The sequence below is a fragment of the Lycorma delicatula genome, chromosome 1, assembly GCF_047948215.1.
Source record: "Lycorma delicatula isolate Av1 chromosome 1, ASM4794821v1, whole genome shotgun sequence".
NCBI classification, from domain to species: Eukaryota; Metazoa; Arthropoda; class Insecta; order Hemiptera; family Fulgoridae; genus Lycorma; species Lycorma delicatula.
Window position 1 is genome coordinate 340,117,423 of NC_134455.1, and position 26,173 is coordinate 340,143,595.

The 26,173-nt window shown below is 29.3% G+C and overlaps 1 protein-coding gene across 5 annotated transcripts in view; it reads left to right on the plus strand.

Moving 5' to 3' along the window:
* Nucleotides 1-26,173, plus strand: part of gish (casein kinase I gish) — a 179,781-nt gene that overhangs the window by 146,502 nt on the left and 7,106 nt on the right. For 3 of the 5 annotated variants that reach the window (XM_075382292.1, XM_075382289.1, XM_075382287.1), the window contains 2 exons: nucleotides 12,951-13,049; nucleotides 21,516-21,622. In XM_075382292.1, the coding sequence (XP_075238407.1) occupies nucleotides 12,951-13,049; nucleotides 21,516-21,622 (206 nt within the window). Of the gene's footprint in view, nucleotides 1-12,950; nucleotides 13,050-21,515; nucleotides 21,627-26,173 lie in introns of those variants that run through there. The other 2 variants (XM_075382291.1, XM_075382290.1) reach the window with 2 other exon arrangements.

Genomic DNA, 26,173 nt, shown 5'->3' on the forward strand with positions numbered 1-26,173 from the left:
TAACATTAGTTATTTGATTAGTGCTATTGTAATAGCGTCATATATTAGAGGAAAATTGTAGTTAGTCAAGTCTTGGTCCAGAATTCATGGATTCAAGTGAGTATATACTTATTACAACTATATCAGCACTAAACATTAACAATCATACCGATACCAGAAATAGGATTTTGAAATGCCAGAAGTAGTGCGGTAACTATCAAAAATAAAATGTTACTACAAGTTGTAGGTTAATCTTTTTATCATTAAGTCATGTGTTTTAATTTCTTCTTAAGCTGTTAAGGATATAGGGAGGGAGTGGTGAGGGCGACTTCAGTTGGTTGTGTGTAATATAGAAAATTGTGTAGTTTCTATATTTGTTTCTGAAGTTTTAATCCCCTAATCCTCATTTCACTTAGAAAAAATCTCAGCAATTTGTATGGCTGTTTCTATAAATTGTTTTTGTAGGTTTATTATTTTTAGCATAATATATTTTTTTTGCTTGTATGTTTGTCAGTAATTTTTATGTTTAATATTGTCAGTTTGTTGTTAGGTTCTTAAGGTTTGTAAGATCTTGACTACCTTGATTCATTTTAAGCAAGAAATTATGATGTTAGAATAGTATAGAATTCTGTAATTTTTGATAATTTTATGTTAATTTAGCAAGCAGTAAATTACTCCTTAATTAATGGTTGTGGTTTTTTTCATAATTATAAAATTAATACTTTGAAACAAATGTAAAATTAATTCAAGTTGCAAAAAAACTGTTTTTTTTGTAACATTTTTTAAAAAAGTTAGTGGTAAATCTGTATAACAGAAAAGTATAAAATTATATATATTAAGTACTGTACCCCAAACAGGAGAGATCTATCTGAAATAGGAATTATTTCAGATTTCCTTTTTTTATTTTAATAACCTCTTTCATTTAATCAGATTTAAACTTATACAAGATATTAATGGTTGTTATTATATACATGTTTAGTATTTTGTATTTACATGGGAAAATGTATGCATTTGGTTATTAGTTGCATGTTATTAAAGTGTATATATTTAGTAGCCTAGTCATACACAGTTGTTTTTAGTGTGATGTTTGTATTACTTGAGGTAAAAATCTGAAGAACGTTTAGATTTTTGTGAATTTTTCGCATATGTTGCTGACTTATTTTATTAGATTGAAAACTGATTGAAGTGATAGTTTAGTAAAAAAAGTGTTAAAATTAAATTGTTAAACTGATTGAAGTGATAGTTTAGTAAAAATTTAGTAAAAAAAGTGTTAAAATTAAATTGTTAAGTGTTTATCTTCCCTTCACCAATCAGTTAAAATTATCTAATGAAACCATTGGTAATCTAATTATGTAGTGGATTGCAGGATTCAGACTAAATGTTGCAAAAGCGCAAAAATAGATTAAACTAAACATTATTAAAAAATAAAATTTGGTAATTCAATTTTTTTTGTAGACATCGAACATGCACTCATAATAGCTTATTGAATTTCTGCAGAGATAAAACTAGGATAACTTTTACTACATTGGTTAAAATGCAAGTTTGTATATTTTAAAAATAACCCACAGTTTTTATTTCAAATGTAGTTATGTAATTAAATTAAGAAAACAAAAAATGCAAAACCTTTTTAAAAACTTAACTTAAAATCTGAAATGAGGTGTCTATTTCAATTATTAAATGTGTCATTAGATAGTAAGAAATAAGTAATGTATGGAAGTAATAATATATTTTTATTTACTATTAAATAAACAATACTTATAAAAAATTATAAAATGACTATCCCTAACAATATTTGTTGGAGTAAAAATATAGAACAACTGTTGTCATAGAACAGTCTCAGTCAAATGCATAAGTTAAAATGAAAGGCTTTAAGCCACTTAAATCTCCAATACAGATTCCCCATTGCAGTCCTTTATATAGGATTTGATAAAAGTTTTCTCCAGAGAGGGATAGCATGAATTTTAGACTATTTAAACAAATATTCGTGCCTTCAAACAAAATTTAAGAAAGTAATAACATTTAATGTTTTATCAAAAAAGAATTTTTGAAAAAATTTTAATTACGAAATGTTAGTTCATTATTGTTATTCAACAATCAGATTTCTGTATCAAATTCTATAAAGTAAGATGCTTTTTCTCAGATATTTAATTTGTTTATTAACCCTTAAATATAGAATTTTTTGTTTATCTTTTTAAATAATTCATTGATTACAAGCCTGCAATATATAAAAAAAATATTTAAAGAATTATTTTTCTGCTGTAAATGTTTTTATGGATGATTTTATTGTTTGACCCAAATATGCATCAACATGCAGATAGCATCAACATAGCCATGTTTCGATTTCTAATACATGGCAGTAGGCTGTTGTAAAAGAAATCAACATAACACTAATAAACGACAGATATTTTAAAAATAATATATATAAAGTGTTAATAAAAACTTTTTCAAGAATTCAGGAGTTGGTCCCCCACATTGAAATAAAGAACAAACTTTATTTCAACATATGTCTAGAAATTCTTAGTTTACTGGCCATCTGCCACTTTTTAACATAAAAATTTATTTTTCTGGACTTAATGTTACCCATTCCATTTTACTTGCAACCCAAGAAACAACTGACAGATCTACACATGTACTTCAGCTACATTTTCAGAAGATATACCTCTAGAGGAGTTTTTAAATTTTTCTGGAGGAAATCTTTCTTTTGAATAGTCTAATAGCATGAACCTGCCATTTTTCTGGATAAACTAGTAGAGGAAGTGCAGTATGTCATTTATCAAAATACACTTTATAGTGTTATCCAGTTAGAATGCTTTTGGCTAATCTTACTACAGAATTGGGACATGCACCTAAGTTGGGCTCATCAGGTAGCATCTGGCTATTTTCTTGACCAGAATAAATTTCAAAATTATATGCATACCCTGAGGTACCACCATGTACAAATATTTTAAAACCCCCACTTATAGGGTTTCAAATGGTTATACTGCTTCATGAAGTGCTTAATTTTCCTTGTACATAATTTGTTCATCATTTGTTAGGTTCCATAGGTTCACTTCTAAAACCTTTATTTAAAAATTCAAAATATGTCTTAAATGGAAAAGCCTGTCATGGCTACCATGACCTCTTTGTATCATTCTTGTGTTGTCATAGATGTGCAGAAAGTTTCGCAAGTCTTCAACTTATTTACACCTATTGTTTTTATTATTAATTGGTTACGTACATTAGCATTCCAGTATAATCTAATATTGTCTAGTTTAACAATCAACATCATAATTAATATGTATTAAGAATTTATGCAGTGTTGTAACAGAAAGCATTAATTTTTTTTTTTTTTGTTTAATTTGTACATTGTACATATGTGTCTCTTTGAGTTGCTGATAAAAATGTATAAAAAGAACTAATGAGGTGCAGCTAAATCATTAAAATTGGATAAGTCTGTACTATCAGAATCAGTGATTGATGATTCTTTGTTTTTCCAGATTGGTCTAGCCCGGATATTAGTGGATTTACTATTAAGTGGCCTTTCATTAATTTTTGTATTATTTATACTATTGTCTGTATTGCAAACTTGTTGGTTTATGTGATCTACAAATAAGTTCTGCTCTATATTAACAGCAATGATTCTTTGATTCTCAAATCTAACCTCATTATTTGCATCTTTGAAAATCTTGTAAATTCACATTACTAAAACTAGGAGTTACATCACTCTGGTTATAAGTAGTGTCTAAATATTCTCCAAGTTTACTTATTGAAAGAAGTTGGTTTGCAAATTGCATCATCAGACCCCACATCACTGTCTACTAGTATTTCAAAATTTGTGATAATGAGATCACCCAAAATATCATCATCACTTAATGTTTACTCTTATCCAAGAAACCAATTAAAGATGATTCCTTTTTTTCTACAAAATAAACACCTTAATTCAAATAAAATGGTACATTCAATCACTGACATAAAAGAATTAAGTAGATCAAAACAACCGCAAGACAAAATCTAACCTCACTTATACAAAACATAAACAACTGTGTTACCATTACTCCATAATGACGCAGATATCTGTTTATCTATTTCACAATACAATTTTTGAAGTTGAATGCTGAAAGTATTGTAAAATAATTTTTAACTATCAGAATTTTTTCACAGTTGTTCTTTTTAAAATTCGTAAAACATGAATCTACAGAGTAGGATGTTGATCATTGAATCAAAAAGCAACTTTTAAAAATTTGCTCTTTGATTGTGGTGACGTGTATGGCTGCAAAATTACAGTACAGTATTATAATGCATATATTCTTTACCATATAGGAAAAAAAACACACCAAACAAATATACAATTTTAATTGGAATGGTGCATATATGCATTTAAGAGTTAAAAACTTATTCTGTAAACCATTTTCCAGACTATGCTGGGCTTCTGTGTTTGTTGTTCTTCAAAAAACGTATTGCATTATCAACACGGGTCAAAATAATAAAAAGAGGCTTCTTCTCAGGCATTAAAATATTAGTAAAATAGGGTTAAAACTGTGATGAAAACTAAGATAATAATAGAAATAAAATTGAAATATTAAAAGAAATATAACAAATAGAATAATACGTGAAACGTTAATAATAAAATATCAAAATTTTAATTGGTTAAATCATATTAAGTATGTTAATTTTTTTTAGAAGTAACAATATCCGATCTAGTACATTCTTGTCATTTCCTAGGACGCACCATATGTCCCTTCGCAATTAAAATTTTTAACACACAGTGGTATGCTCTTTGCTGACATCAGGTGTCTGTGAGTAGCTCTGGTATGATTAGTCGCAGTCAACAAAGAACCATTTCCTCTCGGCGAATTCTCTTGCATGTAGAGTCTTAAAGTATTAAGTAATTGCCATGTCTTTTATGCATCAGTAGTTTATTATCCAGTCTAGCAGACCAGTTGTCTTGCCACCTTCTTCAAAGAGTATGTTTAATGGAATTAATGAAATTGGTAGTTGTAACTCAAGTGGGGAAAGATGGTTGGTTACATGCATCTTTAGCAGCGGAATCTGCACGTTCATTACCCAAGATTATCACATGGCTAGGGATTCAGTAGAAATTCACCTCTGTGTTGTGATGATTTAATTTAGTGATTGTATTATGTATTTCAGTGTCAATAGGATGTCGAATACAAATCCTCTAAAGCTTGGAGAGCACTATACAAATTTCTACAAATAAGGATATGACAATATTTTGATTTAATGATATTCAAGGCCATTTTGATGGTCTACAGTTCAGCATTGTATACCGTTATACTAGGTAAACCTAAATTGTTGTACCAGGTAACATAAGTATTACCTAGTACTACTTATATGTACTAGGCAACACATAAGTTGTGTAATTTACAACAAAAGCACGTCCAACGACCCATCTACACTACTGCGTCTGGATTTATCTCTTGATAGGAAATTGTGAAATGTTTGCTGAATGACTAGAGGAGTTAATTTTTTGTTATATATGGTGAGGTTGTAATTGAAATTAGTGGGGGTCAAGTGTCCATCGAGGATATGTACAGGAATAGGTTGGGAAAATAGAAAGTGGGTCAAAATGTGAAATGTACATTAATCGTTAGGTACAGACACCCATTGGTGTTGTATTACGTGGATGGTTTTCATACTGTTGGAAATGAGGGTTATGAGGACTGCTTTAAGAGCCAGGTGATTTGAGTGCCCTTTAAGATGGGCAGAATAATATTAGCCGGGCCTGCCTATCCCAAAGTGATGGCTGACTGTAATCAACAAGTATGCTTGCGACTGGGGTTGATCTAAATGCACCAGTGCCAAAATGAAGAAAAGAGTGGTGTACAGCATCCAGCATCTTAATCACGGTATGAAGAGTAGATGATACAACCATAATCTAATCTGGATTGGACTAAAGAATAATAAAAATGTAACATACATGGTCGGTCAGCTCCCCACTTGGTGTTGCTAAGGACTGGTAGCATATCTAGAATTTTTAAACATTTTGCCCTTAACTGTTTAATATGTTTGGCCGCACGTAAGACAACTGTCAAAAAATAAACCTATAAATTTAACTTCAAGAGAGATAGCAGTTGGCTCTCTATTGAGCAGGACTTTTGGAATAAAATGGTTTTGTAGATGAAAAAGACTACACATTTTGTTTTTTTCGGGTGAAAACATGAAGCCAGTAACTTAGGACCAAGTTTCAAGGCGAGATATAGTATCATATATATATATATATATCGAATCTGCCACTATAAAAAGATTAATTTAAATAAATAGATATGTACTATAAAAAGTGTAACCTAAATAAATTAATAATAAATATTTATATATCAAAATCAACAAGTAAAGAACATGAAACACCTGATTGTACACATTTAGTAATACTGTTGATGGCTATAGTAAACAAGATAGCACTTATTGCACTTCCCTGATGCACACCATTTTCCAAGATGATGCAACTTGACACAGAATCTCCAACATGAACACAGAATGAAAGGTAATTTAGGAAACATATAATAAAGGCAAACATATTATCTGCGACTCCCCATTCTTTAAGATATTTAGAATACCTTGTCGCCAGGCTGTGTCGTACGCCCTCCTGATGTCAAAGTAAATAGTGACAAGTTGCTGGCAGAACAGAAAGGCATTTTGGATAGCTTCCTACTGATACCAGATGATCTGCCGATGGAAAATTGGCAGAAACCATGTTGTTCTGGAGTTATCAGAGTGTGCTTCTCTAAATACCAGGTAAGCCTGTGGTTCACCAATCTCTCCTTCACTTTGCACGAAATGCTCATCAAGGAGGTAGGTCAGTAGTCTGAGGAGTGTGCCTTGTCGTTACCAAGTTTAAGGATTGGTACGACAATTGCTTCTGACTAGATGGGAAGGAACGCGGAGAACAGACCATTATATACATGCAGTAGGTGACAAAGGGATGAATTGGAAGATTTGAAAGCATATTTCTTAATTCCGTTTTGGCATTCATCATTCCACCAGGGAATGGAGGGATGCCTTGAATTTCCTGATGTTTGTGGAATGAATCTACTAGCATTCTCTAGCACGAGGTTAAGTAAAAGAGGAAAGTTGACATAGGGTGTCCAGTGCCTTCATCATATTGTGATGGGAAGGCTTTATGGTAACTGTTTCAGTTTGTTCTTTCAACAGTTTCTGTGGTCTTTTGTTTACCACATGGTCAGCACCAAAGACAATGATAATTCGTTTGTGTTAATTATAAATAATTAATATGAGTATTAATATGATGCTAAAACTTAGTGAATATAAGGAGAGATCAATGTTTGACAAAGTACCAGTCGATGATGACATAAACCTGCGTGATCCATCATTCAGTAGACAGAGGTCCAAGTCTTGTCTCACTCTGTTTATGATATTTCCTTGAGGAGAACAGATTGTTGAGCCCCATGAAATATGGTAGGTGTTAAAATTTCCTACTATTAATGATGGAGATGGTGTTTGGAAGAGGAGATTTTGTATATCATGTGCATCAGATTTGGAGTTCAGTAAGGAGTATAGATGGCAGATGTGTAATTTGAGCAGGACAGGGATCTGTATGGTGACTATGGATAATGTGGGTGACTATTGGTATCCTTGTAGCTGATACCCCATCCTGTATGAAGATAGCAACCCCACCACATCAATGAGACAGTCGTTCTATCACAGAAAAAACCTCTGAGAGTTACTGCATCCTTTTGTAGAAGGTTTGCAAAACCTTCCACAAACTTTAGTTATAACCTTTATAACTAAAGGTTATAGTGCACGTATCAATACCTAACATCTTCAGTCCAGGAATGAAGACCTCAATCATTCCACTGGATAATGTTCATAGATGGAATAACTGTGGATATAGAATTAAGAATGACATATAAAATTTATTTATAGGTGATTCTGGTTTTCTGTTTAAAATAACACTGTGTACAGATTATATGTTAAATATTATTCGGTTTTTCTTTTTGCGTTAATGACTTATGAAGTGCTGGCTTCTTCAGGCACTTCATCCCCTACCATGTCCCTGAAGAGACCTTGAGATGGTGGTAGGGATTTGGAGGCCTGGGAAGCTGGAGATACTGTACCACGCATTGATTTTTTGAACGGGATCTTGGTAGTTTACTGCATAGGTTATACAGCAGGGCTTTTATTTGGCAGTATAGCGATTAAAGGGGTTTTCGATAAGGCACTGTTGGTCTTTCCACTAATTATACATTTTTTCTTACTTAGCTCCGAAATAGTTGCTGTGAGCGAGGCAACTTGATCAGACAGAATCTGAACCAGCTGTTTTAATTCACTGCAAGTTCCACACTGTTTATTACCTTCATTTGCAGGGGTTTGGCTTGATTTAGCAGCAGTAAAAGAGGCTTCTAATTTAACTAGGTTCCAGGAATTCAGTGTCTTTTTGTATTCTTTTCACATGGCTGGAAACGATAGTTTCTGCTTGGTACAATTTTTGTGGTCTTTTATATTTATGAGCCAAATGTTCCCTTTTTCAAGTTCCAATTTTTCCCTATATATAGTAAATTACAGTGATTGCCTTTATTAATGTTGGGATTAGTTATATCTTCAGAACATCCACCACTGGAATTGTCCACCATTGGAGGACAGTTCCTTAGATTTAGCCTTGGTAACATTAAAGTTGTTTTTAAAAATATTTGCTGCTATATAGAGGTTAATTTTTAATCTTTGTCTACGCTTTTTCTTGATCCTTCTCTATTATTCTAAAGTAAGGTAATTTTGCTGCATTAGAAAAATTTCTGCTGATTCTTTTTTGTGCATTGTCAATGGTTTTTCTAGAAAACTCTTGAACTTTCAGGCTCAAATGAACCTACCCAGTGGCACTCAGTTCGTTCTGTAAACCATTCACATTAAAAGCTGCTGTTTTATGTTCAGGATAAAAAGAATTATTGATTATATACCTATTAGATGATGAAGTTGATGAATAGATGCCTAATAATCACTTTTGCTGTGAAAAAACAAATTTATAATAAAATGTTTTCAGTTGTTTTTTAACTATCCTCAGTGACTGCTGGTTTTCACACCGGTGTCAACTGAATTGCTGTTAATGGTTTTTTATTAGTCATCTCATGCATTTTAAAAATGTTAAAAGTAGTTGAGTTGAGTTTTATCTGTCCATTTAAAATGTATGTGTATTAACAACTTTGTTGGATTTGTGATTTATTTGTATGAGGTGGTTGTCAAATTTGTTGTCTCTATGTTGCTGTGGAGTGCTTTTAAGTATTCATCATATTTTTGTTTAAAACTACATCCCATTACAACAATGTAGAACGTTGTTGTGTTGAACAGTTTAGTTTGTTCCAGGAACATTGTGTTTGGTGATTGGGATCTATATAATGATTTATTATGTTGGTTCTGATAATGTCAAATTATTAAAATTGATTGATTTTCTGCGAGTCTTTGTGTTTGTTAATGTGATGTATTTTTGCTTTGTTTTGTTTAATTTATTTTGTGTAGGAAATGTGGCAATAAGCATGTTATATTTATGTGTTTGCCAGGTATTTTTATAGAGTTAACTTTATTTATAGGTACCCACCAAAGATGCCTGAAAATATGTTTTGAAGTAAGTTATTAAAACCACCTCATATTATATAATTTGGTTTGTACAGGTAGTCATTGCAGACAACATATAAAATTGTTTATATTTAAGCTTTTTTTTTATACCTTTTTTTTTGTATTGTATACTGTTTAAACAGTGCAATAAAAAAATAATAATAAACAGTTGCTGCTTATTATGTATAAATAAAGCATCAAGAATTAATTTCATAATTTAAATTAAGAAATTTCATAATTAAAAATACTGTTATTATTTCTGTTTTAAATTCACTCAAATTAGTACCATTCTTATTGTAATGGCCACAGAAAAATATGTACATTTTTAATATGCATTCTTGTGCGTTCAGCCATGCATTACTATTAGTTTTTATTATCAATTTTTAATATTACATTATGAGTAATAAAATGGTCCTCAGACCAGTTATAAATGATAATTAAGAATAATGATGTAAGTACTGAAAATTCTATTCCTAATATAAAGAATGTTTCTGAAATTTTTCCATATTGCTAAATTGGTTTTAGCAAGATGAAGTTGACAACAATGACCTTAATCCGAACTCAAGTATAGCTGGCTACTGACATTTGTCATTAGTTTGTTCTTTTTTGTATTTTGTGTTGGCAAATTTTGCTTACTTATGCAATGTATTAACATTAAAATTTTTTGCCGTAACTAGATAAAACTTTTTAAAATCGCATCAAAAGATTTAACAAGCTTATGCTGATGAGTAATGAACCATACTCAGTACTGTGAATGGATAAATAAAACTTAAATATAAGTGGAACCATATCAGGGTGCTGGTACATTGCCAGAAAAATATGCCAACTAAGGACTAGGATATGCTGTTGTCATGACATATGGCAGTTTATGAATCTTTCATCATAACTGGTGCAAACAAGTTATGTAGATAGATACATTATTAATCTCGAAGCCCAGTTATCACAGTGAAACATTTCTTCATAAAGGGCATAAAAATAAAAATTCATCAATCAAAATCGTTCTGATAGTTGTTTTATGTTCAGAGTGTTTTTCATTACAAATTTTTTGCCAGAGGGTCATGACACAAATGCTGCTCTGGAAGTGCAACGTCTATAGTTCGAAATACACAGTTGTTTAATTTGCTGTTGATGTATATAATAAAAAAGAAACCATAATTCCTTTCATTTTTCAAACTTTTTAAACTTGTTTAATTTGTTCCTCGTAGAATTTTTTCGTAAGTTCTAATTAGCATTGAAAGAATAAAGATTTGTAACAGTAGAGATGTAAAGCAATTTTTAAACTAAGAAAGCAGTACTCTGAAAATAAGCACTTCAGAATTGTTTTTAAAAGTGAAAACGCTATTGGAGAGAAGGTGTATCAATCAAGTAGGGGAGAACTCAAGAAAACAAAATTCACAATATATGCCAAAAAAATCAAAAAACTTAAATTTGATACACTTTGAATTTAGAGTTTGAATTGTAGCTGTTATTTCTTAACAGATTTAATATAATTTTATTTTTGATTTTAGAAGAACAGTGGTTGACTTTAGAATGTATTTTAATGGGCACTAAGAAAAATTGTGACCATTCTACTTAATTAGCTGGGTTATGATTGTCAAAATCAGAATTTTACTGTGAGTGTAAAATAAAACATTAAAAAAAAAGCACTAGTGTTATTTTCCCCTTTTGAGTGGAGGCAGTACATCATAGTGCATTATTTTGTAACAGAAAGTAGTTTTGTATGTCTTTATTTATTAATTGTATGAGTATTAAAAATAAAAAGGGAGTTGCTTTACATTATTATCTGCCCAAAACTTGAAACTAAGATTGATTTCAAGTGTTAAATTCATCATCACCAGAGACTGAGTATTAGCAAAAGGTAAATTAAAATAAATAAGAAATGTAAAAGAAAAATTGATATTAATAGGGTATTCAGAAAATGCTAAAAAGAATATTTTAGTGAACAAGTGTCTCAATGTAGTGTTTAGTTTAAAATTAAACAAAGTATTTTAGTTTTAGTGTCTATATCACAAGCAAAAAGTCTGTTTCAAAACAGTATAAACAACATAAAAGTTTACTTCAGATTACCCAGTGCATCCTGAAATGCACTACTAATGTAGGCTTATAAGAATTTATCTCAAGAAAGACACAATATGTTACAGCATGAACATGTTGTACCCTTCACAAGTATTTTAAAAGACTAAGATGTTGGTCTCTATTATTATTTAGTAATGAATTTCCTCCATCATTGATTAATAATTATTTTTTTTTATATGGGCATTTTTTAAACTTAATTTCTAACAGACATTTTTATTTCCGTTTTTTATTTTCCATTGTTCAGTCATATTCACTTTCTTTAGTCTTAAATGCTGTTACATTTTATTTTCAATTTTTTTTAGTGTAGCCTATATATCCTAAATTTCAATTATTGTTTCTACAAATTGGCTTACAGATACACCTGCTCTTTTGACAGCTTTAGTATTTCTGAGGATATGAGCTTCCAGATCAACTAGCTCCCAGTTTGCCCTCAAAAGTACTGCATTCTATGCTCCATTTTCTGTAGATATCAAAAATAGTTTATTATCTTTGTAAATTAATTTTTAATCCAAAAAATGGTAACTTATAAGTTTCATAGGTCAATTTTATGTTTTTGAAAACTTAGTTATTAATTGTATAAAATTAATAAAAACCCACTTCTTGGTGGTACTATTGGAGCTTAGAAACAGGTTATTAGGAGTTGCAATAATTTGTTCAGTTCCAAGGAAAAATTCATGCTAATTATTTCTGGTTATACCAAGGCTATTGTTTTCCATAAAACGATAATTTAATGTAATTAATCATTTCCACAACAAAGGCTCAATTTAAGATGTGAAATATGTAAAAATAAGTTGAATCCATTCTACTCTATTTATTTTATAATGCTGCACCCATTTGAAGTTAAAAAGTCAGACCAAAATTAGAAAAGTAGAGTGGAATTGGTAAAGTTTCATAAAAAATTTAAAAAAAACTTATGCAAATGCATAAGTTTTTTTTAAATTTTATTTTAAATAAAATAAATGCCAAATGGTCTAGATTTTCTGGTTCCTGATTGAACAGAATCCAGATAAACATGATAATATTATACATGTATACACATGAAGCTATTTTAAAGCCCAGAAATTAAAAAAAAAATATTACAGTTAATTAAATATTATTAGTAAATTTTAAATACAAAGATTATTTTAATTTAACTACTTTTATAAATAAAAAATTTAATTTTATATGTATATAAAATATGACTTATTTATTCTTTAGCTTAATTATCATCTAGAGTATTGGAATTTTTTTACTTTTAAATCATTCTTCAAGATTTCTGTAAGTGTTTTTATCTGGTTTGTCGTTTGGTTTGCTAATATATACCAGAAAATTATTTATAATAATTTTTCATATAGGGAGGAGGGAAAGGTGTCTCAGCCTGGCCAGATGTGTCAAAACAGGCAAGCCATACACTCGGTAATTTGACTCCAGCAGACAGACATGGGTCTGTTCAGGTAAATTCTTATATAACCATTTTTAGATCATTATAAATTTATATGATATTGTTAGATTCATTTGAATTACTTTAGCATTAATAAATTGATGCTTACTTTACTTTCAATTGCTTATCACCTGGTATTTTGTATTTTCTCATTCCTTGCTTACAAAGTGCTGTGCCTGTATTAGTTCTACAGCTGCATTAAAATTATTAAACATTTTAACCTAATCGAGAATAAGAAGATGCTGCTTTAAATATTTATGGGAAGTGTCTTCTTACCTTTTTTTTTTTTTTTTTACTTATGACAAATAAAAACTTTGAATGATTTTTCCTGTGCTTTGACTTCAGTTGGAATCATATACAAATTCTCAGTGTATAGCTGTTCTCTCTCTCTCTCTCTCTCTCTCTCTCTCTCTCTCTTTTTTTATCTTTGTTGTGCTGGCATGTTGGTAATATTCTTTTTGACTTGTTTTGAAATTGTTGTATGTAAAAATTTGAAGAAATCAATATGTTTCTATAAAAGTTCACAAAGTTGCTCATAGTTATAGAAACAGCCATTATTTCTGTTTCATTGTTTATAATCAGTGAAAATTATATCAAAAGAGGTTGAATAACTTCAATAATGAATATCCATAAGATTATTTACACGGAGACTTTAAAAAAATATATACTGTACTGAGAGATTAAATGAGCTGGTTAATTTTTGACATGGGAGAATTAGTTTGATTACGCGCACATATGTGTGTGTGTATGTATGTGTCTAAAGTGTGAAAAGTGAGAAAGAAAATATCTTCCACTTGTATCATGAAAAAAGTGTATATCACTAAATTTTTAATTGATTTCTAAGAAAAATTTATTTTAGAATTTAACCATCTTCATTGAGTTTATCAGTATAAGAATAAATGAAAATTATAAGTATTATCCTTAAAATGTTTTACTCCCAACTTATTAACTACATAACCTTTTGACGAGACATAAGATTTCAGATATATTAAATGGTAACACCTTTTATATACATTATTTTAAAGGTCCTTTAAGACAAGGAAAATGATGTAAATAAAAAGTTTGTTTGTTCCCAAAGTGGCAGCAGTATAAAATTTGGATTTTGAAAAAATTGATAATTTAAGGAACTGTTATTGCAAATAAATAAATGTATAAAAATTTGATTGTTAAATGGATATTATCGAATAAATTTATTTTAAAATGTTCAAAATTTCCTCCTCCTGTTTTTTGACAGTGTACCAATCAGTTACAAAAGGATGATACTGCATTAGTCAATTATTCCCCAGTAATATTTTGTGCTGATTTTTTAATCCTATTTTATAAATCATCGATATCTTGGGGCTTATTATGATAAACAATACTTTCGAAGTGGTCCCATAGAAAGCAATCCAGTAGTGACAAGTCGCGTGATCTTGCTGGCCATTCTATTTGATCCTTTTGGCCAGTCCATATTCTAGGAAAAAAATTATTTAACATTTCACGTACCCAAAGACTGAAATGAAACAGGGTACCATCTTGTTGAAACTGAATGTGTTTTGGAATTTGGGGCCACAACGTTTTGAATGTTTGGAACGATATGGTTGAGAAACAAAGCCCCATATTTCACTGCGTTTAAATTTCCATTGATGAATATAAACCCTATCAATCATACACCAACAATACCTGCCCGTACATTTACTTTGACTGGATACTGTGCATGTGCCTCATGAAACTAGTGTGGATCAATATCAGTCCAGTATTGACAATTACGGTGATTTACATTACCATTTAAAAAAATTGGGTCTCATCACCCAAAAGCTATGTTTTTTTTAATAAATTAGGATCTGCACAAATACTGTTCATTTTAATTTCGCAGTACTCAATTCTTTGATTGTAGTCATCTTCATTAAGTTCTTGCACCAAATAAATTTTGAAGGGTATGTGAAATCTTTACTTTTTAATGTTCAAATCACTGAACTAACTAATGTAATGTTCTCCTGCTGCTGTTTCAAGTCAAGAAATGAGGATTCTCATTAAATTATAGCATAATCTCTAACGAGCTTATTTTTTGTTAAAGATTTAAGCCTCCCTGGTTTTCGCCTTTTATAAATGCTCCCAGTTTCTTCAAATTGTTGGATGATTTTTGACATTAAACTTGCTAAATTTAGTAATTTTCAAAATCCAAACTTTATCCTGCCGCCATTTCTGTTATAGACATTATACCAACTTTTTATTTACACCATTTTCTTGTCTTAAAGAGACCTCTAAAGTGATTTATCACACAAGGTGTGTTACCATTTAAAATATTTGAGTTATAACCCCTGGGCCACCCCCCAAGAAGAGGTTGAAATTCTATTTCTTGTCAAAAGATAGTTGACTGATACCTTATCCTAAAAGTTACAGTACATTATCTGGAATGGTTTTAAAATTTTTGAGGGATTTCCATGCTTGCTCTGAATAGAAAATATGTTAAGAACTTTATAAATTCCAACATAAATTTTTCTTGAGAAAAGAAGTGAAACGTTTGGTGATTCTTTTTTATCGTTTTATATTTACATCTGGAGGTATAAATGAAGAATAGTAAGTTTCTTCAGATTTTAGTGCATTTTGTGTAAATATTACAGTGTTGACACAAATTGTAGAGTACAGCTCGTTTTTATCTTAACAAAAAGAAAACTTTCCTTTTTAAAAAACAAATCGATCGTCATCTTTGTTTGTTTTTCACACTTATTAATTCCACAAACTGACTGGTGGACTTAATAAGGTAAAGGTACAGAGCAGTGCAAGGAATTTTGAATATGTCTGTAAGTATAATCAGTTAGTATATACTTCTCTGATATATTTTACTCTGTTTGAATTTTGTTGCTGGTTTTTTATTTTGGGTTATTGTGCATGACTTTCTGTTAAAAATTATTTATTGCTTTGTAAAAGAAAATGTAAAACGTAAAGTGAAATTAGATCAGTACAGTGATATCACATGAGTAGAAATCAGTTATGTTAATCGTTTTAATTGCGTACAATCCTCTCCTTAGTAGGAAAGGATTGTTTTGAATCTTTTCCTTTACTTAGTTTTCATAATACTGGAATCTTGAAGAAAAACATCTGGCTGCTGTGCAAGATCTGTTTTTTTGCGCTTCCTCATAAGATATGAATGTGTATGTAAGAGGCTATAATGAATTGTAATTGAAGCCATGAAAATAAGTACACACTGTTGCATCCTGTTATAATTTGTTATTTGATTCATGTCATAAGATTCTGTAGAAGAATTGACTCGTATCTTTAATGTCTTCTAAATTACTGGCCTAGCTCTTAAATTGCTACAATCATTTCAGTACAATGACAATACTTCAATGTGTGTTTACTTAAATTTATCTGTAATTTCATCTTGTAATTTTACTGAAATATTTGTTATTTATGGCCTTTGGCACAGGATAGGCTCCATGGTATGACATGTTTGATTTTCCTTTGAAACTGATGAGATACATTTGAAAAATTATCACATCCACCAAAAAACACCTTCATTGTAAAATAATTAGTGAATCTCCTTATCACAAAACCAGAATGATATAAAAAAAATGGTGAATAATACAAACCCCTGAAAAAAGCTTACGGTGTGAAGATATCTTTTAAAAAAATCACTACTTGCCTGAATCCAAGAAAAATTGATAGATAAAGAAACCGAATTATACTATTTGCTACTCTAAAACAAAATTCTTTGCTTCAAACACAGAGAAAAGATATTTAGTAGATCAAGTCGTGCAAAAATTTGAAAAATATACAAAAATTCACTCACCACAGGACTGTTTCAAAATATAACAAACAACTGGTTTAGAAAAAAATGTAAAAAAGTAAGCTACTCAATCATTAAGAGCAACATTTATTTAGAATAACATTATTTTGCTATTTATTATATTGTTATTGAAAAATTATAGAAGTTCACTCGCCAACGGGCTGTTTCAATTACAAAATAATTTATTATTATAAATAATTTATTTAAATTTATTATTCTATATGTTGCTCTTAACGATTCAATAGCTTGCTTGTTTTTTGTGTTTTATAAACCAGTTGTTTATTATATTTTGAAATAGTTGTGTGGCGAATTAATTTTTGTAATATTTTTCAAGCTTTTGCACGACTTAATTTATTAAATATCTTTTCTCTACATTTGAAGCAAAGAATTGTGTTTTAGAGAAGTTTAAAGTAGCATATTATTCAGTTTCTTTGTATTATCAATTTTTTTCAAATTCAGGGCAAACAATTGCGAAAAATTAAATCATTTGTAACATGAAATACCTTTAACAGAAATTGATAGCTATAACAGGAAACTGATATGGTACTGCTCATTTTCAACATGACATATACTATCAAAGCGCTGTGAAAATAATTACTGGCTTTCAGATTCGACCCTAAATATACAATTCAATAACTGGAAACCTGATCCATATGATAACATAAATTAAAAACAGTGTTTTTAGATTAATTTATGGTGCCTTTCACTAATTTATTTTTATAAAATAAATAAAAAACAATGTTTTTGTAGATCAGTTTAATAAAACAATTAATACAATACATGAAAAATTACCTTCAGACGTAGTTGTTGATTTCCTTACATTCCCAACAATGACTGTTGTCTACTGATGTGAACAACAAAACCATTGGTCTTCAAACTTGAAAACACTTATTTCATATGTTGTATTATTTATTAATTGTACTTATTTATTATTTAGTAATAATAAATATCATATTTCTATTATTTCCCTTAACTGGAAATTATCTTTTCATAGACCATCTAATTGTAATTTAGCAGTAATTTTATTGTTTACCTTCATCATAATAATACTAAAAAAACATAATTACCTTTATTATTTTTGTTAATAATTATTAATTCTTCATTATCATTATATTATATTCATATTCTTATATATACACGTATAATATATTAAACAGTTTTTTCATAATAGCCTTTTGATACATATCCTACTATTTCCAAACCCTAATAATGTTGCGCCATTTGATGAAATTTACATTTGCTTACTGTTAGAGAAAAAGAAAAATGGTAGTTTCATTTTGCATGATGAGAAAAAAGTAAACACATGTAAATGTCAATTAATGAATATTTAATAGTGAAAATAGTGTTTATATAAAGAGAAATGCTTAATAAAGCGGGTATTATTGGTTATCATGACCTTTAATAACAAGCTGTAAATAACTTTTAACTATTACTGTAAATAACTGGGTTCTGGTTTTCTTGTGGTTTTTTTTCACTGTTGTGTTTGACTTTTTGGCGGAGATTCACTTGCTCCCAAACAGGTGGTCTTTATTATTGTGATCCTTCAGGTAGTATATTACTATTGTAGTATTGACCAATCAAAAACTAAATTACTATAGCCTAAAATGGTTTTTTATACTTACAATATGCTTTAGAGGCTGTAGGAATTAAGATTTGTAAATTGTTATTTTAAAAATAATTACATAATAATTGAAATTAGTATGATTTTTAAGTTATGAATTGTAATGCTTTCAATACACATTATTCTTAGAAATGTAGAGTGAATAAATTTAGATGATACATTTTGCTTATGTTCCTTGATACTTGATAAGTTGGGACAGCTTCCTGAGCATTATCTTCATCCATGTTTTAGTAATGGTGTAATTTGTTTTGTTTCTTGTTTATAAAAAAATCCTTAATAAATTTTTTTTATACATTGCAATACCTCAACCACGATGTAAAATGACCAGTTGATAATCTTCATCTTTATGGTAATTTAAACATTCCTGATATACCAGTTTTCATATAACAGAACAACATTTCTTGTAAAAATTTATATTTTTAGATAATTTTAAGTTCAGTATAAATAAAGTTAAAATTTCTAATATTGGAGTACATAAATAATTATTTTTCATAGTGCCTAGATTCTATATTTAATTCTGTTAGAACTTGCTACAAATATTTGATTTTATTGCAAGTATTCTGTTAATGAGTCCCCTTCTGCTCCACCCTGCATAAATAAATTATATCTAGATGGAAATTTATCAGCCCATTAACTCAAGAATCATCTTGCAATCAAAGCTCTTAATTATAACAATTTTTAACATGAAAATATTGCAGTTATACATTATTACATTTTTTACATTAAAACTGCTTATCATAGGCCTACTTTATATATAGTCATTACCAACATAGAGGCATTTTGTCTATGAGAATTAGAATTTCCTCATTTTACACCTTTGTTTGCAGTCAATTTAAGTCCTACATGACAACTTCTTTCAGTTGGAAGTCACTTGGAGCTAAGTCTGAATTTTATGATGGGAGATTAAAAATGTGTTGTGTAAATTTTCTTAGCAGCAAGTTTACTTTCATTCACTGCATTAACTCCATATACAGATACCCCTTGCGTCATACTTTGAAAGTCCAAAACATGACATGTTGGGTTTATATTTGTGTGTATCACCACCCAAATTTCAGTCAGTGACACTGTTGTTTTATCTGTTTTAAAAATTGATAAATCATATATAATTAACTGTAGGGAAAGCTTCCCTACAGTCTAGCTCAATCAAGCTGATTGAGCTAGACTACAATAAATAATGGTGACAATGCCAGTGTGTCGACCTCCACAAGAGAAGTTAGTGAATGTTGTTATTGAGGTTACTGCAAGATAGCCATTTCATTGAGGAAAAGATGTCCGACGGTAAAATTAGACATCATTTCTTTGCAAATAGGGTACAGCTAGTTTATTACTAATTAGCATATTTTGTTTGATTATTGTCTGTTAAAAGAGAGTTTGACTGGAAAAAAGTCAGTTGTCTATGATTTCTAGCAAGTTTTTATCCAAAAGCATATATAGGTTGCTGTGTTCTGACCTATGGCTAAACACATACTCTTTCTAGCACTTTATTAATTTTCAGAATTTATCATAAAACATACTAAGTAGACAATTAAATAGTTTTTAATTAACTTACTAATTTCCATTTTTATTATAATTTTCCATCTACAGACTGTAATTTTTGCTTAATGAAGGGCTGTTTAGTTTTCACATAAAAGCTTGCCACCCAAAAGTAAGTCAGTTAAAATTCATTCTTTTCATTTCTTAACATATGTCATTTATGCCTGTAGCTTAAAAACATGAATTATTGTGAAAGGGTGTTAGAGATTACTATGCAAGTTTTGTTAAGTGGAACAATTACATGCAAGATATATATATATATGTGTGTGTATAACAGGATACACAATATATATATATATATATATATATATATATATATATATATATATTGTGTGTGTGTGTGTGTGTGTGTGTGTGTGTGTATATATATATATATAGAAAAAGCCCTCTAAAAAAATTGGTGGTGGTGATCTTTGTTGAAAAATGCATGTTCATGAAAGGGAGAGTAATACTCGTTGCATGCCTCCATTCCAGTGGATATCTGTGGAATTTGCAAATGAACAAAAGTGTCCTTCAAATTATTTTTCACATAATAATTCATTTAGCACAACAAATGCTATCCAAACCAACACTAGGAATCTATCATTACGATTCATGGTGACCTTACTGGCCACTACATTTGAATTGGCAGGCTCTGACATTTGTAAGTCAAATTCATGGGCCCAACCAGCAACATCTATCCAAAAGGTTGTGGAGAAGTGGATGAAAAAACAGCACTGAGATACAGCAAGCATTTCATTTAGATTTATACTACGCAAAGTTTGAATATCAACAACATGTATAAACAACTCTTCATAGAAATCCTCAGTGATGCAGACCAATGTCAGTCGATCATTAAGAAGTAAAGGTCAACAATTCAATTACATATGACACATATGCAAAAATGTTTGCAAAAATTGAATTGTAGATGTAGTAAAAAAGTAGTGGCTTTCATTAATTAATATAGTAAGGGGAGTATAAACAGTTTTTATTATGTTTATGGACCTTGCTGTATGAACTGTTAAAGTTATATCTCAGAGGCGGAAGTACACCTAACTGAACAGTGCTTTGATTTGATTTGCAGCTTTCTATAATATTTATGTTTACTTGTTTGATTTTGATTGTGGGTTCTATTTTGAAAATAAATCAAATAAAATAAAGTGACTGATATAAAAATGTAGATAGTTTATTTAAGAAAGTATTGATAGATTTAATAAATAGTTTGTGTCATTTCGTTCAATAGAATAGGTGTCACAGGAATTGACATAACATTGAAATTTATTTTTCTCTGTAGAAGTTATTAATGTTACATTTTTTTAAAAATTAGATTTCAAGAAAAAATCTTATCGGTAAATATATTTTTTATTTATATTTTAAATGGTGTAATATGAAATTAGTTATTTGTATATTTGTTTTTCAGATTAAGAAAAAGTTATTGTTTTTTCACAATGATTTAGACTTGAGATACATAACTGTAGATTTTGGTGCCACTTCATTAATAGATTCACACTTTTATATTTATATGCTGTTCATTTATGTTTACCTGTAATTGATTTGTATGTATGTTTTTTATTAAGGTTGTAAGTTCTACAAACGGTGAATTGGCTAATGATGATCCTACTGCTGGTCACTCTAATACTCCAATAACTGCACAGGCAGAAGTTGAAATCGTAGACGAAACTAAGTGAGTATAAATTATAATTATATTGGTAATATTCTGGTTTTATATATTTTTGTAAAATATTTTGTCAGCAATGATTATTAATATAATTTAAGTTGGTAGTTTATAAAAATCATACCCTATTTAGTCTATAGTCACGTATGTAATTGTCATTTGTTTGTTTTGTTTATTAAATTACCTTTATAATTTTCATTAACGTGCCTGAGCAAAATATAATGATGTATTTTTTTTTATTGTCTCTTATGTTATTTTTTTAACGTTGATTGGTTTGAATGATGGTAAAGTTTTCAAATGTTTTTTTTTTTTTGTCACCATATTTTTAAAGTAATATTGTAGTATGATAACTTCAGTTTTTAATTTAATTTTAAAGATATGCTTAATTTAGAGCTGAGACAGTTCAGATGAATATTTCCAAAATGTTGAGAGTGTCCATGCACATTAATTGCATTATTGTACATGTTATTTCAATATTAGTGTTTTTTTTACTGTCTTCTGTATGTTATATAATTAATTCTGAAACACTTGACTGATATAAAATGAAACAAATGACATTTGTCATTTTTAAGTTTTTAACAACAAAACTTAATCTGATTTTTTAAGATATCCAGCATTCTATTGAAAAAAAGATTTAGATTCATAAGGCTCTGCCCACCTTGGCAGATTTTTTTTAATTTTAGAATTTCCATCTGTAATAGTAGTTTATTTGTTTGTATTGTATGAAAAGAATTTAAAATAAATCAACATTCTATATCACAAAGTTCATAATCAGATGGAAGTTGAGTAGTTTGGCTGGGCGAAGATTCTATTATCATTCCTACAGCCAAGTTTTTATGATATTTAAGTTTGAATGATTTAAGGTGTAAGATAATTTTCTAGAATGCAGTGTTTCCTAATTTGTTTACACAAGTGTTTTTAGGAAAATTTCTGTTATCCTTCACCATTATGTGTTGATTCTGCAAAGCCTACAGCTTCAAATCATTTTTGTGATGATCCTTATGGCACTGTTTAGTAAAGAAGATGTTTTTAACTTTTTGACATTTCCTTCCCTAACTTTGTTATTTATAGTAGAAGAATAATGAATATTTATTTTTTTTTAAATTGAGAATCCACAGGTAGAGGTTTTTTGGTTGCTGAGTGCCAATCATGAAGGTAAAGCCCAATAAAAAGCTACTATTACCAAAACTAGTTTTTAAGACCTGAAATCTTAATATTTTGGGTTTTAATTCACAAAGTTTCTTTAGAAATTGTGCTTGATCAGTTTACAGAAGACAAACAGCAGCTAAAACATATTTTAAATCTTTCTTAAATGAAAATTTTTCATATACCTTCTGCAGTACAAAAAATAAAACCTTTTTGTGGCAGTTGACTTTTTAGCTTTGAATGAAATGCTTTTGTCATGTTTAGCAGTTAATTCCTTTGCTGCGAAAAAAAGTGTGACAAGTACTTATAGGTCTATTGTGAGTAATATCCCCCCACCTATTTGTCTCCCCTTGTAACTATTGTCTTACATACATCACTGATCACAAGAAGAAGATTGCATAATAAACATATTAATCTTTATCAAGTGCATTGATTTGAAACTATCATTAATTCATTTTTTTTTTTACAATTGTATTCCACCTTTTACTAAGGTAATAAATTATAATAACAAGGTAATATTTCTATTTCAAAATTCTATTGCAAAAATCCAAAGAACATATGCTTTGTTTTTACTGTAGCAAAAGAATGTGCTAGTTAGTTGTAATTTCTAATCAGAATCTGTATTACATATGAAAGAAAAACGTTCATAAATGTTATGAAATGTATCAGTTCAAAACAATGAGAAGCATTTTGTAAAAGAGAACTAAAATAATTAATGTTTATCTTCATGTAAGGAAAAAAAATTTTTTGTTTATAATCATTTATAATTAAAAGGAATGGAGATTATTATTAAAAGAAGGTAACATTACATCACAAAGTAATGCTATATTCTGAAGTGTTCTGAATTTAATAGTTGTTACTCCAGCATTACTTTTGGATTTCTTTATTGTGTTTTTTCACAGGTCCATTAATATATAGATAAACCTTCATATTGATGATTTGTATAAAATATGGGATATTAAAAAATAGTGTTTAATGTGATGATTATTAATATATGTGTGTGTGTGTGTGTTAAAATGCATTTAAAATAATTTGTTCAATGTATTATGTTAGTTTCAGTATTTGGATTTTGAAATCGAAAGGACTTCAAAAGATTTTGTGCTTGTATTCATATTTGTTTTATAGGGGTTTATCTAAATAGTATTTAATTTTCAAACAGGTTACCCTGTAAATGCTGTTTAGTTGTGATTTTTGTTACTGGTTTTTTTTTCATTTTAATTCTTGCATATTAGATCAAATATTCTTATTTATTTACACCTCTCACATATATTTATTATTGTTTTAAACTGAATACTTTTAAAATTGGTTCTGTAATTGTATAGTGTCTCAGGACTAATGATATAGGTTGAATTAAAATGAAAGTGTGGACAATTAAAATCAGCGTAAAGGTTGCTTTTGCAACCTACAGTTATAGTCAGTAATACCAACAAATAGTGCTGTTTATTTGAAGCCTTCAAGGAGCAGGGTTTAAGTCTAGAGAAATGGGGAAAAATGTTATGGTTCCTTTCCTTCATAATCATAAATTGTGATTCAAGGTAAGCTAAAACATTACGATTATTATTTGTGCTGGGCAACATGTTGTAGCCAAGATTTACTGCTGTTGTCAATCTGCAGCTGCTAAACAACTTGTACACTTGCTGAAGTATAATATGTAGCTCTTCACTTTCATTTCCAGAAATGAAAAATCCAACATCACCAACAAATGTAAAAATAAAAATAACTGTTAGAATTTTTTTTTCATCGGGTTAGAAATTTATTGTATAAAATATTGTAGAAATTATAGTTTTCAAATATTATGGCTTTTGGTTGGGCAGAAAGACCTTCTTACTAGTTAATTTAAAAAAAAAATTATTAAAAAATATATTGTTTAAAAAAATAGTTTTGGAGATCATACATAACAACATAATGATCATGAGGAATGAAGGTTTCAGCATTATGTTAACTACATGTAAAGTCATAAAAATTACCTCCTGAAATCTGCAGACCATGACTAATGAGTTCATTTAGTCTTGAAATGAGCATTGTGGCATCCAGATTATATGTATAAACTGATAAATGTGGAATTTTGGAACTTTAAAATCTGGGTATTGCAACACAACACTAAAAACATAATTTTTATATAAGTTTTGGATTAGATAAAAAAAATTAGTTTATTTTGCTTAATTCAGATTATTTGTAGTGAACATATATGTGGTCACTGGAAATCTTTTTGTAGCAGTAGGTATAATTCAATTTTTGTTAAGTTTTTTTTCATAATTTCTTAACTGCACATCTAACTTACAACTACAGTTATCAAATAACATATAGTACTTGGTGCAACCAAATTATACTTAGACAAAAAAAATTGTTACCTGGACTTTTATAAGTGGAAATGGTAAAGGGACTTATTAATAAACGTAAAAAAATAAATGCATGAACAGAGGTGGTGGAGGGGTGATTTTGGGGGTGGTTGAAAAAGAAATTGTCCAATACACATTTGTAGATAATGCAAAAATCTACAAATTTTGTAGAGGTCACTTTTTAACAGAACCTCAAAATTTCTGAGAAAAATGCAAAAAATCTTTTATTTTTCATTTCCTCAAATATAATTTAATTTAAAACTTGGTGAAAGTATACCTTTCTGTGTCTTAAATAGCCACAAATTTTTTGACGTCAACTTTTGCCAGAAATTGCATTAATACCATTTTCCACCCTTTTCAACCCTCCCAAACCAACCCTCCTCCATCCCTGCTCATGCATTTACTTTTATGTTTATTATAAGCCCCTTTACCATTTACACTTAAAAAAGTCCAGGTAACAATTTTTTCCCTCTCTAAATGAGTTATTTCTATCAGAGTAGATTGAAAAAGCATCGTAATCACTGCTGTGATGGCACAATGTCCATATTTAAATTTAAAGATGGTATGCAAGATGGCGTTAAATGAAAGCCTAAGTAAGTAACAAACTCCTCAACATTTTTCTATCAGTTATGAAAGTTTATAATAAAATCTCATTATTACCCAAACAGTTAATTACTGGTGTAGTACATTGTTATACGTTACGTAGTAAATATTATGCATAATGATCAAATGATTGAAGTATGACCTCATTTTAAAGAAATTTGAAGTTTATTGTTTGTATAATAATTTGATTTTATTATATACTTTCACAGTGGATGGAAAAATATGTTGAGGAGTTTGTTACTTTGATTACTTTGACTATTATTAAATGTCAGCTTTTGTCTATATGTTGTCTTCAGATTTAAACACATGCTGTACCCTCACAGTAGTGATTATGATAGCTTTTTCAACCTACATGTTTTTAAATTGGTTTTTATATTTTTAGGGAGTCATTTCTGGTATTAGGGTTTTGTTCTACGATTCTATTTTTTTTTATTTCACATCTCTTCTGGTACTCGAATCTTTATTTCTTTAC